This window comes from Lutjanus erythropterus, chromosome 23 (genome assembly GCF_056507025.1).
Source record: "Lutjanus erythropterus isolate fLutEry1 chromosome 23, fLutEry1.hap2, whole genome shotgun sequence".
NCBI lineage: Eukaryota > Metazoa > Chordata > Actinopteri > Lutjaniformes > Lutjanidae > Lutjanus > Lutjanus erythropterus.
Genome location: NC_139339.1, coordinates 4,502,801 through 4,519,177, shown reverse-complemented (window position 1 = coordinate 4,519,177; position 16,377 = coordinate 4,502,801). Strand labels below are relative to the sequence as shown.

Here is a 16,377-nt window from a genome sequence, read left to right as displayed (position 1 = left end):
CATCACAGAAGGTGCTCTTTGATGAGATCCTCAGGGACTCACTGCTTCAGTAACTGCTGAACTGGGCTCACTGTCGATGCACAGACACAACCGTCCGTGCACTTAGCATGCTAAGTATGTTGTTCGTCCACTTACATAAGTCTCTGCAGCTGAATCAGTTTCTCTATGAAGTGACTGTGAAATCTGAAGGACATTTCATCTGCAGGTCTGGCTGTGTGTGTGTGTGTGTGTGTTTGCGGGTGTGTGTGTGTTTTTACGTGTGAAAATGTCATTAAAGCAGCAGAGTGGTTTATAAAGGCTGATGGTGGTGGTTGCCCTTGCACTGGCTGTCAGACTTTTAAATCAATGTGGGGGAAAAAAAGCACAGAAAAAATTACGCCCTGCTCCGCCGAATAGTCTGAACAGTCGGTGGGCATAATGAAACTGACATTTGCTATCAAATGTGCCGCTATTATTATTTTTCATATTTGGTTTGGGGGAGATATCGCTGTTCTTCATTGATTTGAGCGTTTTTTTTTCTTTTCATCCTTCACTCTTTCATTGTGTTTTGTTGCCTAGTTCTCACAACATAAAAAGGGCATCAATGATTATAGGCTTGGTGGGACAGAAGACGGGCGGACAGAGGCAGTCGTAAAAGAATAATTTGGCGCCTTCTTCGACAAATGCTCCAGAGAAATTTTTTACAGGTCAGTAAGTCTGAACAATTCTGAGAAAAAAGAGGATTGTGGGGATGAGATGAATGTGGGGATATTTCATTAAAAGCATTTTCCGATTTTAGTCGTACAAATGTAATTTTCTGGAGCATAAATATGAATGTCATATTATAATCTTAAGTATTAACACCTGCATAAAATGTTTTTTGGTCACTTGGGGCAATACAACAAGCACTTATCACACAGCTTATCACCTTATAAAGTTGATATGTTGAATCTACTTGCAAACTGTTGCCTATTTATGCGTTAAGCAGACATAAAGCAACATTAGCATTCATATGATTTCATATTTTTGTCCTCCTGACTAATGCAAGTAAAATGTCCACTCTACTTTTAGCTCTATTTTGGTCCCCTCCAACTCCTGAGAGAAATATCTTGCTCTTTACCAGCAAAATGTTCACTAGTTGGTTGCTAACTTTGTCTACTCTAAGTTCTTTGCCAGGTAGTGACCAGTTAAGTTTATCAGAGCATTTTTTGCTGCAAACAGTTTGCCTAGTCTTGCTGGAAATGAAGACTGAATCAATAAAAGTTTGTTGTTTTGTGTGCACAACCAACACAAGTAGCTGAAAGTCTGGTTTTAATCCTAACAGGCTTGATAAAATGATTGGTGCAGCTTTAAACAAATGCTGCATGGCTTTTTTTCATTCAGTTATGCAAAATGCATTAATTACCTTGCAGTTTGACTGGGCTTGAGTCTTGTTACTTTGCTCATTTAGGTTCAACATGACCAGGAAGTTCAATTTCTGCCTTCAGAGATGAGAGATCACCTTTCTTATCTGCTAATTATAAAGTCCCAGATTGCAATCACTGACACAGTTGTCCTTGAACACTGTACCTCTACAGGACAGTAAGTCTTTGAGCATCAACATTTTAGCTCATAGCTCACTTAATTGTAATTGCTCAGCCAGGGGAGGCGAGGAGTATAGGGGGATGGTAGTGATGCTGCACATTGCACAGGTCTTTTATATCGCTTCAAAGATGACAGCAGAGGTTTAAAATAGAAACGAGTCTCAGCGAGCGACCTCACGGGTCAGAATCACAGAGGAAGAGTAGAGTGACAGAACATCCTGCTCCTCCGGAGACTCCACGACCAAACACATGATGTAACTCAGTGTAAGATTAGACACTGGAGAGAAGAGGGAAAGAGGGAGGACAGAGGCAAATCACAGAGGAAGATTATAAAGATACAGAAAGAAAGAAAGACAAATGGCGGTGGGTTGGGCGTGCTGAGCCAGCTGTCCTTCACTGAACCACTTAGCTGATATTAAATTCAGACATGATGACTTCATCCTGGAGCACTTAACCACTCAGCACTTATTACATCATCACACTTGGAAAGGAGCCCGATGATGTCATCCCCAGGGTCCGGGAGGCGAGGACACACACACGCGTCAATGCACAGATGTATAGTAGTATTATAATTACGAAAGAGGCTTTTACCTTGGATACAACGAACGTGGAATGGAACCACTGGATGTTATGATATATTTTTTTAAAAATCCATCAACCATGTAAAACGCTAAAATGCTTCTGATGGTCAGAGATTGGCACAGATACAAGTAATTTATCATTTGAAAATACAATAATATATTCTATAAAAACTGATATTACATTCAGCAGCCTCAATATGGGTCTGACATTAAAGATACTATGTTGAGTAATTGACCCCTGCTGTGCCCCACCCCTTTTGCTCTGTGCTCCAATAACAGCTGACCAAACTTGGTGCCTCAACTTTCTCCTTTTCCTGTAAAACTTTAATATGACTTTGTCCATCAACATGATTTCTGCCTGAGTCATGTCAGATTTTCATCAACTAGAAACCCCTAGTGGCAGAATTTACTTCCATTTTGTTACAAATTACGTCGTGTTTTTCTTAAATTACCAAACACTATGAATAACATGTATTTTGAATACATCTAGTTGAACCACTGCCCATCTCTGCATGTGGTAATAATTGACCTCTGAATAGACACACACATTTGACTTCACATACTCGTGAAATAAAGACTACAAACTCAAATTTTTTTTCTCAGAACTTGCCATATTTTATAGTAAGGTACATACATTTACACTTCAGCTGTCTTTGTGCTCACAGTAAGGGGGACAAAACACCTACAGTAAACAGTATGTGGCTCACATCTCTTCAGAGCTGACACACACACACACACACACACACACGTCGTGCACCCATACACACACACAGTCGCAGCAGCAAAAGCGCTCTCATATCGAAACTCACACACACATAAATGCATCCACAGTTAACTGTCCCCAATGCACACAAGTCTGTTCCAGTCTTTTCTCAAACCACCTAATTTAGGCTTTCTTGTACTCAAGTAATGATATATGAAATACCACTTATACTTACAAAACATGTCCAACAAATCAACTATAAGAGTACAAAACAAAAACATAAATAAAAACATTCTACATCTTTATGAAGAGAACATTGTCGTTATAAAATAAACTTTAATAATCCACATTTTTTACAGCATTGTCAGATGTGGTTCATTCTGGTTTTCATATGACGGACTAGGTTACTATTTATAGGAGGAAGAGCTGAAGAAAGAGAAGAAGAAGAAGAAGAAGGAGCAGAGGAAGAAAAGAAGAAGAGTAATAGCGACATTTAAGACATTCTGCACTGCACACGGTTACAGTGACAATTGGTTGTTGCCATGGAGATGATTTTGCATGTTACCAGGTGATTTTCGGTGACAGTCTTTGGGATCATTTAAAGCTATGGGGTTCCCTTTGTCATGCCCCGCCCTCCCCGCTGAACCCCAATAACTTCAAAGATAAGTGATTGAATGATTGATTGAATGATGACATCACTTCAAACAACCCTCCCCACAACATCAAAGTCCCCTCCCCCTCGTTTCCCACCCGCCCTCGCTGAAAGTCCAATGGGTACTGGCTAGCAGGACATTAAGCCCCGCCCATCCTCATCCCATCCCTCTCGTGGTCGAACCAAGATCGGATATGGACGACAGATTCCCGCCAAACACCCCGGCGTTCTAATCCTCCGACATGGCGTGCCACTTGGCGATCTGGCGACGCGGGTGGTCGCAGATCTCCCTCCAGTGCTCGCCGGGGGTGCCCGCCGCCGACGTGCCGAGCACCAGGCGCCCGAGGATGGTGTTGGGGTCTGAGTCCATCAGCAGCAGCTCCACGCTGGTGTCCCTCAGGCCCTCGTCGGAGGGCAGATCGAAGACAAAGAGCTCATTGAAGACCGGGTTTGGGGAGCATTTCTTCACATGGGTCTTCTTCTTGCACACGCGCTTCTTCCCGTGGTACATGTTCACCTTGACGTATGGATCTAGAGATGAAGAATGACAAGAGAAGAAGTATGAAGTAAGGACAAAGGCGATAAAAAATGATATGCTGAATTTCTATCCCTGCAGCGGCCGCAGAGAGGCATATTATTCCTAAGCCAGATCAATGCAGCAATCGATGGAGCGGAAATGATGGATGTTAGTGATGAGGACAAAAGAGGCTGGCTGTGTAAACACTTTGTGTGTGTGTGTGTGTGTGTGTGTGTGTGTGTGTGTGTGTGTGTGTGTGTGTGTGTATATGTGTGTGTGTGTGTGTGTGTGTGTGTGTGTGTGTGTGTGTGTGTGCTTGTCACTAAAGTGCTCTGTATCACATCCTGATCAGATTACTTTAGTGCGGTAGCGGTGTCATTATCGCAACTATCACAGCATCCAAAGTAGTCTGGGCTGCGTGGCAGGAAGAGCAAAGTGATTTTTTGTCTCATCTGTTTATGGTTATATGAGGGAAGTTCATGCATTTGTGTCTGTCTGCGTAAGCAGCGATGGGACGGTTCAGCCGACAGAGCACAGACCTGTAGGTCCGTTGTTCTCGGTCTTGGGCAGGTGGCGAGCTTTGAGGACGACCACGGTCAGAGTGTTGGTGGTGGACTGGTAACACAGGGACAGCAATAACTCGCCTCGGCCGGAGGACTTCTGTGGAGAGAGACGGGGGTGGATGGGCGAAACCGAGCGAGGTGGTGGGGGACAGAGTAAGGGTGTGAAAATAAAACAAAAAGGTGATGTAAAAAGAGATGGCAGGTGTGAAAGGAGACAGAGAAGAAGAGACTTTCAGACATGTTCATCAGCTTCCAAACCAGACACTAAATTACACCATATTACTAAACTGATTTCAGAATTATGTTGTGTTGACAACATTAATTCCAGCCTGGATTATGTTTACAGAGAACATTTCTTTGAAACAATACATCTATGTAACACACTGGATTTGCAAGAAGGTGGCAGCTAGGGTTGATTCGAGAGCTTGCTGCTTACCGATTGTCTGGGCATTTCTAAATGCAAAATCATTGCTTGAACGGCAGCAAAAACAGCCACTAACAAGCCTGTGCCCCTTATATTTAAGGACATGGCTTACTAGTCAAGATGCTCTCCCCCGTTTCTCCTCGGGGGTAGACACACGACATCACCATGTCACTGCCTCAATATGATGAGCTGCCCTAAACATTTGGTTCTGCAGTGCAGTTTCTGAAAACCTGTTAACTGTGTCTTTAGTAATGCTGCAGTCACAAGGACTAGATGGTGAAGTTACAAGCCTATTTTGCTGAAAATACATTGTGGGTGAACATTCAGTATCAATATTTTTGCAACTTGCCAGGCATGTTAATTAATAGTATTTCTTCATTATGCTAACAGAAAACATATTTTGGTAGGCAGTCTATTTTCCTGAAAAAGGATTTGCTGTTGTAATTTAGTTAATATAATTTGTGGGAGACAGGGCTGCACCACTGACATAAAGAAAGATAGACAACATGTATCCACTTCCTCTCACTGTACAAACATGAAACCAACGAGTGCTCACATCTTGTGCTGGTGTCATCATTTGCACAATAGGGACCAACATTGGAGTAGTGCTGATGAATACAGACCAAATCTGACAAAATCACAGAATCAGATAACTAACACCAACACTTGAGCAAACATTAGCGTGATAAGAACTACCTAAAAAGACAGAGACCATCCTTGGGAAAACTTAATTTTACTTGTGCTTTGATGTTTTAGTTTGATCCTTGCCCTGTTTAGTAAAATGGAGGGGGCTGGGTTTATGACCTATACTGCAGCCAGCCACCAGGGGGCAAGTGAGATGGTCTGTCTTCACTTTTGGGGAGGTGTCAATGGGTTGCACCCACACATATTTAAGACAAATAAACAAACTTGTTTATAACTTTTAAAGCACACCTTCCATGTAACCTGATCATGTTTATTGCCACAGAGGCTGTATCCAAAGAAAACCTCTGTCCTAATAAATTGTAACGCATTGTAAATATATTATCATTGCATTTTACTGTATTTGCCTCAAGCTTTAGTGGGTAAAAATATCAAAAGAAAGAATACATTCAGTAGTACTTAATAGGATGTGGCAATTGGCAAATTGGCAAATATGTAATAATAAATAACTTAGCAAATAATTAGCTATTATCAACAATGCTGAGGTGAATCCTGCAGTAAATGGTGTCAGTCCCGACTTTTAAATGGCTGTTGACTAAACAATCAACACCTGCTCATGGGGTGTGTTCTCATGTCTTAACCAGCACAAATGTGTAACTGAGAGCCTCTGCATCTGCTCTGCATTAGTGCTTTCACTGTGTCGCTCCTCTGCAATTTGAGCTTCACACACACATCTGCGTCGGCGTCCACACCCAAGAGAGTTGACGCCTCGGATGCTGTGATCACACCAAATGGGATGTCATGCCGAGGCTCACGGTTGCCATGGCAATGAGAGGTGCTGTAGCAGGCAGGCAACTTCTACCCCTGACCTTAATGGTGAGGTCTCCGTGAAGAATAATGTGAAGAATAAGTAACCACACAAATATTCTACTCTATTCTATTGTTTTTGTTGTCTTCCAGGGTGAAAACGGGGCGATGGCTTTGCTGCTTGCGACATGCTGTATCGACTCCATGAACTGCAGCGTGCTCATACGCACACGCATGCACACACACGCATACAGTCACACACACATTCCCATACAAGGCGGTGAGACAAAATCTATGCCAGCAGACAAAGAGAGCCACCACCCTGTTACCAAAAGGGATGCTTCTAATCAGAGGGATCGATGTACGCAGCTCATAGTGAGAGAATTCAGCCAAAAATCATCTTAAAACAAATGCATGTCATACACATAACCACATGAAGATATTAAATACTGGGTGAAATAAAACTATTCTGTTTAATCAGCTGTTTTTGGCATTATGTAAATTAATGAAAAACGGCTGTTTACACATTATTTTTTTTTTTTACATAAAGTGATCATAAGAACTAGTGGCATTATATCCTCTATAAATAAAGGAAACACTTTGAACAAGTACACAGCAAATAACTACAGTAAAAGAAGCCAAACCTTTTTCTCTTTGCACCAGCCAGCATCCAATTCAACAAAAGAATCCCACTGCAAAGCAATAACCATACCATAGATTCTAGCATTAACTTTCCATTGACTGCCCAAGAAAGCATTCAGAGGCACAGCAGACTCCTCCCTACAGCAGAGCTTTATGAGATTTGTCTCTCCTGGGACCACAGTGAGGAATAGAACTGTGGTTAGTGTCAGCGTGGAGCGAGCCAGCAGACTATTATCCTCTTGATGATCAAAAAAAATAAATAAAAATACAGAGCTAGCTCTGCTGAGAGAGAACAATCGTTTTATATTTCTCAGAATCTAAGTCGCATTTCTCAGCACATCTCTGGAGTACTATATCATATCAGAGGTCTTTTAAGATATTACAGATAGCTCACATTCCTCCTGGGAGCGTAGAAATGTGCGCGAGTGTATCCGCTCCCACCTGGTAGGCACAGTGCTTCCATTTTCGCAGAGCACAACACTAACCCACAAATCTATTATTACATTGATATCATCTCACATTCCACCTGCAAATGGCTCACGTAGAGTCAGACCATCTCGTACCAATCTTAAGAGCTGCTGTATACGACGACACCACAGAGCTATGATAAAGATAGAGATATCATCTTACACCCCATTCTTTAAATTTACCAACACGCTTAATGTAATGTTGCCAGTCCTACTTCTGGCACAGCAGTCCAGTGCATTTTCAGGACATAAACAGTACTGAGTGCTGCAGGAATGAGTGCTAAAACCCGGAAATGAGTTGGCATTTTTTCATCTTTGTTTATTTCAACTTGAAGTCAGTGGATTTTTGAATGCGTTTTGTGTAGATGCCTGAAATAAGGTAAGTGGTTAACGCTTAAAAGCTTATGAGATATTCATGTTTTCTTCTATGCCATGAAATACATCTCCTAAAAAGGCACCACAGAACTTATTTTCTCCTTCAATATTTGTATTATCTTCTGCACTAATCCATCGGAAAAAATCCAATTGGCTCTAAATACCAATGGGTATTTTCTGTCACAGTACTGCAGCACGTTGCATCATTCTACGTGTCCACAACTGGTGCAGATACTACTGTACATGACATTCATCTAAAAGGAAAAATGTCCTACTGGAAATGAACTACAGCTAGCATCTGTGGTCCTTACAGTTGCCAGGAACAGTCGGTCAGGAGAAGAAGTCTATTGACCACCAGCCCACAGATCCATAATGGTGTGGTGTGGATATCACTCAATGTACTACTGGGAATGTAAAAACATCCACATGGTGGTCTCTTCCCTTTCAAACTTATCGTCCCTGCATTGCTGTTTTTTTTATTTATCCGATGCTGTTTGGATATAAAGATCTTCACTAAATTATAGACAAATTAATTCAGATTATTCAGAAGTCTAGGCCTCATTTGCTAAGTGGCAAATATTTTGAGAGGAAACGTGTCATATGTCGTATTTATCACATAAATGACATATCTTCGTCATTACTTTGTTACATTTAGTAAAATAGGATACTGAAGAAATAAACAAGAATAAAAAGAAACAGCAAAGGCTTTCATGTATCCATTTAAGAACAACACCAGACCTCAGTATCAGCTTACAAATCCATTAATGGTGTCTCCACAGAGCAAAACACTTCTTATCTGCTTTTTATCATTGGTTTTTAATCAACAGGAACACGTTTCCAGATATATGCAATGAAAGTGAGTTGATTCAATGCATTTGATCTCGCATTAAAACTTAAATTCAAGATGCAGATTATGTCATTAAATTAACACTTGAAAGCAGTAAGACAGATTTATGTGTGGTTTCAAGGAACATAATATGATGTATTTGCATCTAGGTGAGTTAGAGAAAGCTCAATGATTTAAATATCATTACATTTTAATAAGAAAATTGATCTCAGGATGATTATGCACTGATCGATGTTCTGATTAATACTGTAATGGTGGAAGCACTTTGTTGCAGTGCTTTTAGGGATGATGCCAGCACTAGTGTCATAAATGATGAGTCATTACTGGAGCAGTTTTGTACCAAAAAAGGCCTGTTTCTTGAATTGGTTCCTTTCAAGATTCTTGGAACCTTGGTGTTATCTAGAAAACTATCCCCATCACCAACACAGGCGTTAAACAATGCACAGCCCAAATGTATAATATGACACAACCACTTTGGTTCCCATGGAAAACCGGCTATTTTTTGGTTCCATCTGGTATCCACTTTTCAAGTTCCAGTTTCTTTTTGGTGGAAATGCTCTGAACGGTTCAGAGTTAGGTGGAAAAGCCCTATGTATGTGTCTGTGATTGCATCTAAAGGTAACTGATAACAAAGAACAAATTAAAAATAGGGAATTCAAAAGGTTGAAACACCCAAATTGTTCCAGATCATACCTTGACATTCTTCTTGATGATCTCTCGGCTCATTAGGACACGCCCCTCTGATAAGTCGATCCCGGACAAAGGTACAAGGGTTTCTCCGATGACCTCATCACGGGAGAACCTATCAAAGCTCAGCACCATGAAGTGAAGGGCCAGCTCCGACACTCGGGCCAGCGGGATCCCGTAGAAGCTGAAGGTCTCGTCGAAGGCGGGGTCCAGGGTCTTCCTCAGGACTCTGGTCTTCACGCGGTGCTTTTTCTCCGGCAGCAGGGTCAGCTTGATGTAAGGGTCGGAGGTCAGCGACTGCTCATCGGTTGGGGACAGGCCATGGGCTTCCTGGATCAAAAAGTCAAGTCAATCAATTAATCAGTCTTTATTTAGATTTCTATCAAAAAAGCTGGTTGTAAAGACACACACATCTAAACATCAGGCTAAACTTGTACAGTACCTTGATGTGGACGATGAACGCCTTCCTCTCTGGCTGGTACTCCAGGGAGAAGTGGAGAGTCCCTAGCCCACCCTCCCTCTCCTCTCCCTGTGGCTTGTCCACAGCCGGGGTGGCCACCTGGCTGGAGAGGGTGCTGGATGGTGAAGGGAGGTCACGGCGGTCCATTGCCCCAGGTTGGGTAAACCCTGCATGGGGAGAGGGCAGCTCCAGGTCCGGGGAGCTCCGCACCTTCTGGTGGTGGTGATGAAACGGTTTGGTGGTGAAGTTTCCATTCAGATCCCGTTTCTCCAGATCCAGATGCAGAGCCGGTCTAGAATCATTTGGACTTGACGCCAGTTTACCGGTGCCGGTCGGACTCATTAGCGACGTAGTGTGGCAGTTTCCATTAACGTCAGTTTTACTGGCGTCGCTAGATGTCGTGGTGGCAGGTGCAGCGAACTTCTTCTTGCCGCTGAGGCTCTCTGGGTAGATGTCGACCCCTTTGAGCATGTGCACGAACTTGTAGGGAGGTGTCTTCTGGGATTTGGTGTTTTTACGCTGGCAACAGATCCATGCAAAAGCTGACACAGTGAAGACGAGGCCAAAGACGCTCACCACCGCAACACCAACTGGCACTGCCACTATGGAGGAGGACAGAGAAGAGTGGGTATATTAAATTTGTATCACAGTGTTGGGGTGTGTAGTCAGAATTTATAACTAAACAACAAATAAATCAGTTGATGCTTTTTAAGTCCCGCCGCTGTCTGAACATCTAGAATTTCTTCTTTCCTGTTTCCTGATTTGAGACAGGCTATGTGCTAGGCTCATCTGTGTTGAAAAGAAAACCAAATTCTGATTAAAACATGTTGCTACTGTTAGCAAAGCGCTAGCTAGTGAGCTACTCTAATCTACATCAGTCATTAGTTAGCTAGTGTTTTGCTCTGTAGCTGAAAACTAGCTAACTACCAAGCTAATCCACACCCATAGTTAGCTCTAGTTAGTATGAGTTTTGCTAACATTAGTTAACTGTCACCCAGCAAGGTCTTTTACCATCTTTAAACCACTTTCCCCCCCCCTTTTTTTTTTTTTTTTTTTTTTTTTTACAAAAAAAGAGAAATTTGACCAAGGTTTGCTGGATACCAAGTTTGCTCAACTGTTATTAGAGCACAGAGCAAAAAGGGGCAGGACTTCAGAAGGGTCAGTTGTGCAGCTTGCACAACCTGCACAGATTTAATTGTTGCACTGAGGCAACTGAATCCATTTTGTGTGTCTGACTGACGCAGGCTGCAGTCTTGACTCAGAGAGAGAGGAAAACAAGGCAATCTGTTCAACTCTGACGAAGTATCATCAGTGCTGTGCTCATATTCCAAACATGGCTTCAGTAAATCAACAGGAAGCAGCTGGTGTAAGTAATGAACTGCTGGGAAAACGACAGAACGCCATTATGCGACTGGTTGATTTCTTGATGGCAGGTTTAGAAATGGCTGAACTCAGACGAAGCAGAACGTAAAAAAGTAACAAGACCTTGCAACGACACAAATTGAGAAAAATGCACTCTATTTTTCTGTTTCCTGGTTTCACAACAATCATTTCAGTCACAGTGTCAGTCGATGACAACAGACCTACAATGTAAACAGGTTAGGGATGATTTTTTGACGAATGACCAGGCTTTCAAGAGGAAACATCAGGAACATTCTGGTCAATACAGAGAACAAACACCAGTTTATATAACACTGCAAAACAAGTCCTCATGGATTATATATCATTTGTTTTGTACAAAGCTTGTATCCTTGATATTCCATCTCCAAGAATGGCATAATAGCTCAGAAATGTGTGATAGGCCCTGTGATATATCCATTTATATTCCTCCTACAGTAGCAATGGAAGAAGATTTGCTCAAATAACAAGACGTATTACAGGGATATTTGCCACTGAATGCTTCGGCTCTTTGTTTCGTGGTGTTGAACTGTGACTCAGCAGCAATCACACTGCCTTCTCATGCAGTCAGAGTTAATAGGTCTATTCCAATGGAGGAAACACAGACCATTTCCTGCAGTTAAGAGGGCGGCCCAGTGGAAAAGCACTCAGGTTAATACCCATACAAAGACTGGGGTGGGGTGGGGTGGGGTGGGGGTAATAACTCATGTGCTTGTCTTACGGTTCTAAATTTTTGATCGCTCATTTACATTTATCTTTATTTGGGTGATTCTGGTGCTGAAAATGTCATGTTGACACACAGCAAATAATGTAAACAAAATATATTATCCTACTTATTTTACTGCAACTGACATATAAGACATTACAGGTAATCTGTGACGTTTCGTAACAGTTTTACTTGCAATATCTGCAATATCTGATGTGTAATTTACATTTCTTATGGTGTTATTCAAGAGGTTATAAAGCCTATATATTCGTTGCAAGTGCATGCTCTAAGATAGCTTTGCTGTGATAGCTGTAGGCATTTAAAATGTATCACGATTCTGAAGGGACTGCCTCTCATTCAGACCTCTCCGTGGGTGAGCGATAAGATAGTAAGAAAGATTATTTAAATTTTACATCACAGCTCTTGTACACACTGTTTTCTCCCTTTTCTCTGTATTAATATTTCAGGCTCACGCCCTGGGTGGAGTGGTTTTCCAAGGCAACAACAACAGACAGATGGATGTGGCAACGGGAGGGCGGTGAGGGAGCTGCTGAACCGAGAGGAGAGAAAGAAAAACAAACAGGTGCTTCCCAGGCTTCACCTGTGCTATAGTAACACCTACTCAATTCCCAAATTATCATAGTGAATTTATACAATGCCTGGAAATGGCAAAAACAGCCCAAAAGCAGATCAGTACATTCAAAATGGCCGACAACCTTTTGGGTTTCAGGTTTGTTCATCTGGGTATGATACATATGCCTACTGATTTTTCACAGAAGTGAAATGTTAGACGAGGACTGCTTTGTTGAAATTTTGTAGGTGGCGCTGTCCAACTTTTTAGCCACGCCCACATGTAAGACCCATATCAGATGTAAATTTCCACCACTTCTGACACGAGAGCTAAGTTTCATGAGTATTTGAGTATGTTCAGCCCCCTGAAAATGTATTTATTTTGTTTTTTGAATAACCATATCCTTAAATTTCAGTATCTTGAAGAAGTACTGGAATCATTTCACTAAGTCTTATATTGAAAACCTCTCAACAATTTGAAATGACATTATGTCCTTTATGATGTTTTTATTGCTGCTCTCCCTGCTTTCTGGGAAACTGTTGCTAATTTATTTTGATGCTAGGCAGTATTCACCATCATCTGGCGGTTTAGCGCAGTTTAACGTGAAAGCGATCCCCACCTTGCTGGTTAGTTTTCTGAATAATTAGCCGTCGCCTTTAAGCTAGCTGCAAAATGGCGGCTGGAGGCCCAACCCCTTGGTTGGGCAAAACACTGAACAAGGCCATTAACCTTCACTTGAGTATTTCTTAATATAATAGGCTCCAATTTACCTGCAATGTCATTGTTTAAAAAAAGCCAAAATTAACATAAACTAGAAATTCGCAGCAGCTAATAATGGCTAACGCCCAAGATGACGCCTTTAAATGTGTTGTTTTGCCCTCAACCCAGAGGATTAAAGAAAACATGAAATGTTAACATTTGAGAACTAAATTTTAGACATTTTTTCCTAAAAAATATCTCAAATAGTAATAAATTACTTAACTAACAAGACGCGCACATGGTCACACCTGCTTCTTCCGTAATGAACAGTCCTTTTTGACGGCCGCCATATTGATATGAAATAATGGGGTAAACACAGGTGTTACCAGTCATTCTAATTAAGGTCCCGTTTTTTTAGTGTAGCAGAGCCTTACCACGGAGCCTTAATTAACATTAATTATCACTGCTAACACCTGTGTTTACTGTTTCACGTCAAAATGGCCGCGGGTATAAAAAAGGTGTATTGAACAGATTTCGGACTTGGGCGTAACGGTCGCCCAACGGCCATGAGTTCAGTTCCCGCCTGTGGCGCTTTCGTATTTTCTCCCCCATTTCCTGTCTAACGATGTCCTGTCAATGTAGGCTAAAAAGCCAAAATTAAATTAAATTGAATTAAATAAAAAAGGAGTTCCGGCTCACCGAGCTGAGCTCCTTCCTCCACCATTGGAGCCATGGTCGCTGTCCGAGGTGCTGTACCGCTCCGTGTGCTGTCACGCCGAGCTCTCTTCTCTACGGTCAGCCCGCTCTCCTGGCGTCGACGTGCGGTTTAATCTCCGCAGTGATTGTGTTGAATAATTCACGGTCTTGTGTAGAGATTCAATAATTAAAAAAAAAAAAGCAGCCTTGTTTTGTTTTTTTTGTTTTTCCCAGGGGAGAAAGATGTAGGGATGCTCTGAGTCCTCGCCCTGCTGCTGATGCTGCTGATACTCTGTGATGCGTGAGTGTGTCTCAGAGGCGGCAACACCCCGTTTCTTCTCCCTCTCTCTCTTTCCTCGCTGCCCAGTTGTTTTCTATGTCTCTCTCCCAGCCTCTGTTCACCGGCTCCTCCTCCTCCCGACCCTTCCTCCCTCCCCGCCGGTACCGCTGAGCTCATCAGCGCTGACGCAGTGGTGACGGAGGCTGGCTGTGAAATCAGGACCCCCGGTGTAGCAGCACAACCGGGCTGCCAATTCTACTGATTAATCGTTAGAGAATGAACGGCCTTTAGTCTGTATCTCCATCCGTGTGTGTGTGTGTGTGTGTGTGTGTGTGTGTGTGTGTGTGTATGTGTATGTGTGTCCTTTTCCGATAAGACTGGTGAATAGATGTGTTATAATCCTATCATTCATTAAAGTAAGTGGTCATTTGGCTGATAGGTCTGGATGCAGCGATGCTTTCCTCTGATATAGGTTGGTAGCAATTAGAATAACAGGTTTACTACCAATCAATTTAATAGTCTATAGTGTGTTTAATATACTATACACTGTTTATAGTAGGGGAGACCAGGGAGTATTATAACCCAGGGTGGAAGTAACTACTTAAAAACACTCAAATTACTGTAATTAAGTAGTTATTTTGGGTGCTTGTACTTTTAGGAGTGGATTTTCAAGTCTGTACTTTTACTCACATGTAATGTAATCTATTTAGTTACTTTTAAAACCATGGTTGAGTATTGAGTACGATTCAAATTAATATCCCAACCATCTCTCTGCATTGTAGTAACCGGTAAGGTTCTCTGATCACAAATGGTCCAATTAAAACAATGACTACAATTATATTTTGACATTGTTTTATTTGGCAAAGCCATTTGTTCAGTAAGGAAAATTAAACCTGAACTTAAAATTAAGAAAAAATGAAAAGAAAAAGGAAAAAAATGAAAATGAGGAGGGCAAAATGTGTTATATCTTTTGAATCATTAACGATTATTTGATTGTTAGCTTTTTTTAACTATTGGTGAAGGAAAATGCACAAAAATTGCAACCCTAGTTTGGAGAAGCGACAGTAACATCAACGGTTAAAAGTAACTGATACTCTGAGTAGTTTTTGAGATGAATACTTTATACTTTTACTTTGCAAACTCGAGTTCAGTTCAGAGTCCAAATATAAAGTGTTTTTGTCTGCATTTTTCTGCATCAGCACAACAAGGCCGCCAACAAGGTACAAAGGTAGTATAGGAAAAGAAAGAGTAATGTAAAGGAGTAATGGTTAAAAAGTAACTTAATACTCATCCTAGGTAATTTGCCCAACATGAGTGGACATACAGTCATCTACCAATGATGTTAAAGTAGGGCAGCTTACATCATTTGTCAGTCTTTGTCATTGGTAGATGTTTCCATTCGTCTTGTCTTATGGACGGAGTCATCTGGGTCTGTTTTTTTGTATCACCACGCCACTTTTGTAATCTGTAATGTCATTTCAATTCATGTAACTGTAATTAAATGGTCAAACTCTGTGCAGGTAACACAGTCAGCTGTATTGTCCCTAACAGATGAAAACATGTGGAATACAGTAACAGCGTGTCCTCCACTGTCGACAGCTTTAACATTTGGAAATAATCAAATACTGACCCCTGGTGTTCACAGTAAAGAATGCATTTTCCCTGGAAACAACAGAAAGTGAAGTTAAAACAGAAAAGAGGTAGAAATTAAAAGCATATACACATCCTCAAAACCAAACACATTTCAGACAGTGAGAGTTGGAACCAATCAAGATTTGAGAACCATATCAAAAGACAGTGATATGAGGACAAAAACACACCTTTTCCTTTAGTCAATTTACTGACTGTTGAACTGAGTGAACATGTTCTTTGAAATAAGTAACCTTCATGGATCATGACTGTAAATATGATGAAAATTATGTATCTTTTAAATCATGCATATTTTTCAACTCATTAAATGGTAACAAATCCCCATCCTTCACAATCTGTTTTCATTTCCTCTGTAAGGCTAAAGCTGCTAATATGTCACTTTATATAAGTTTTATATTCTTTAATATGTGGTAAGTTTATCCAAGTATCGCCTTTTTTTAAATTTACT

At 41.3% G+C, this 16,377-nt stretch overlaps 1 protein-coding gene across 1 annotated transcript; it reads right to left on the bottom strand.

Annotated features, from left to right (window-relative positions):
* Positions 1-2,733: 2,733 nt before the first annotated feature.
* On the bottom strand, positions 2,734-14,051 carry syt4 (synaptotagmin IV). The gene is made up of 5 exons (XM_084712714.1): positions 14,003-14,051; positions 9,912-10,531; positions 9,476-9,799; positions 4,555-4,675; positions 2,734-4,029 (listed from the first exon to the last, which is right to left on the bottom strand). The coding sequence occupies exons 1-5, from the start codon at positions 14,034-14,036 to the stop codon at positions 3,728-3,730; spliced, it is 1,401 nt and encodes a 466-aa protein (XP_084568840.1). The 5' UTR covers positions 14,037-14,051; the 3' UTR covers positions 2,734-3,727.
* Positions 14,052-16,377: the final 2,326 nt, after the last annotated feature.

What these genes read in the sequence shown, in the direction of transcription:
- syt4 (XM_084712714.1), bottom strand. Translation starts at nt 14,036, where the DNA reads ATGGCTCCAATGGTGGAGGAAGGAGCTCAGCTCG. An exon ending in GGAGGAAGGAGCTCAGCTCG is followed by an intron (nt 10,532 to 14,002) that starts GTGAGCCGGAAC and finishes CCTCCTCCATAG; the next exon opens with TGGCAGTGCCAGTTGGTGTT. An exon ending in TCATCAAGAAGAATGTCAAG is followed by an intron (nt 4,676 to 9,475) that starts GTATGATCTGGA and finishes CTCTCTCCACAG; the next exon opens with AAGTCCTCCGGCCGAGGCGA.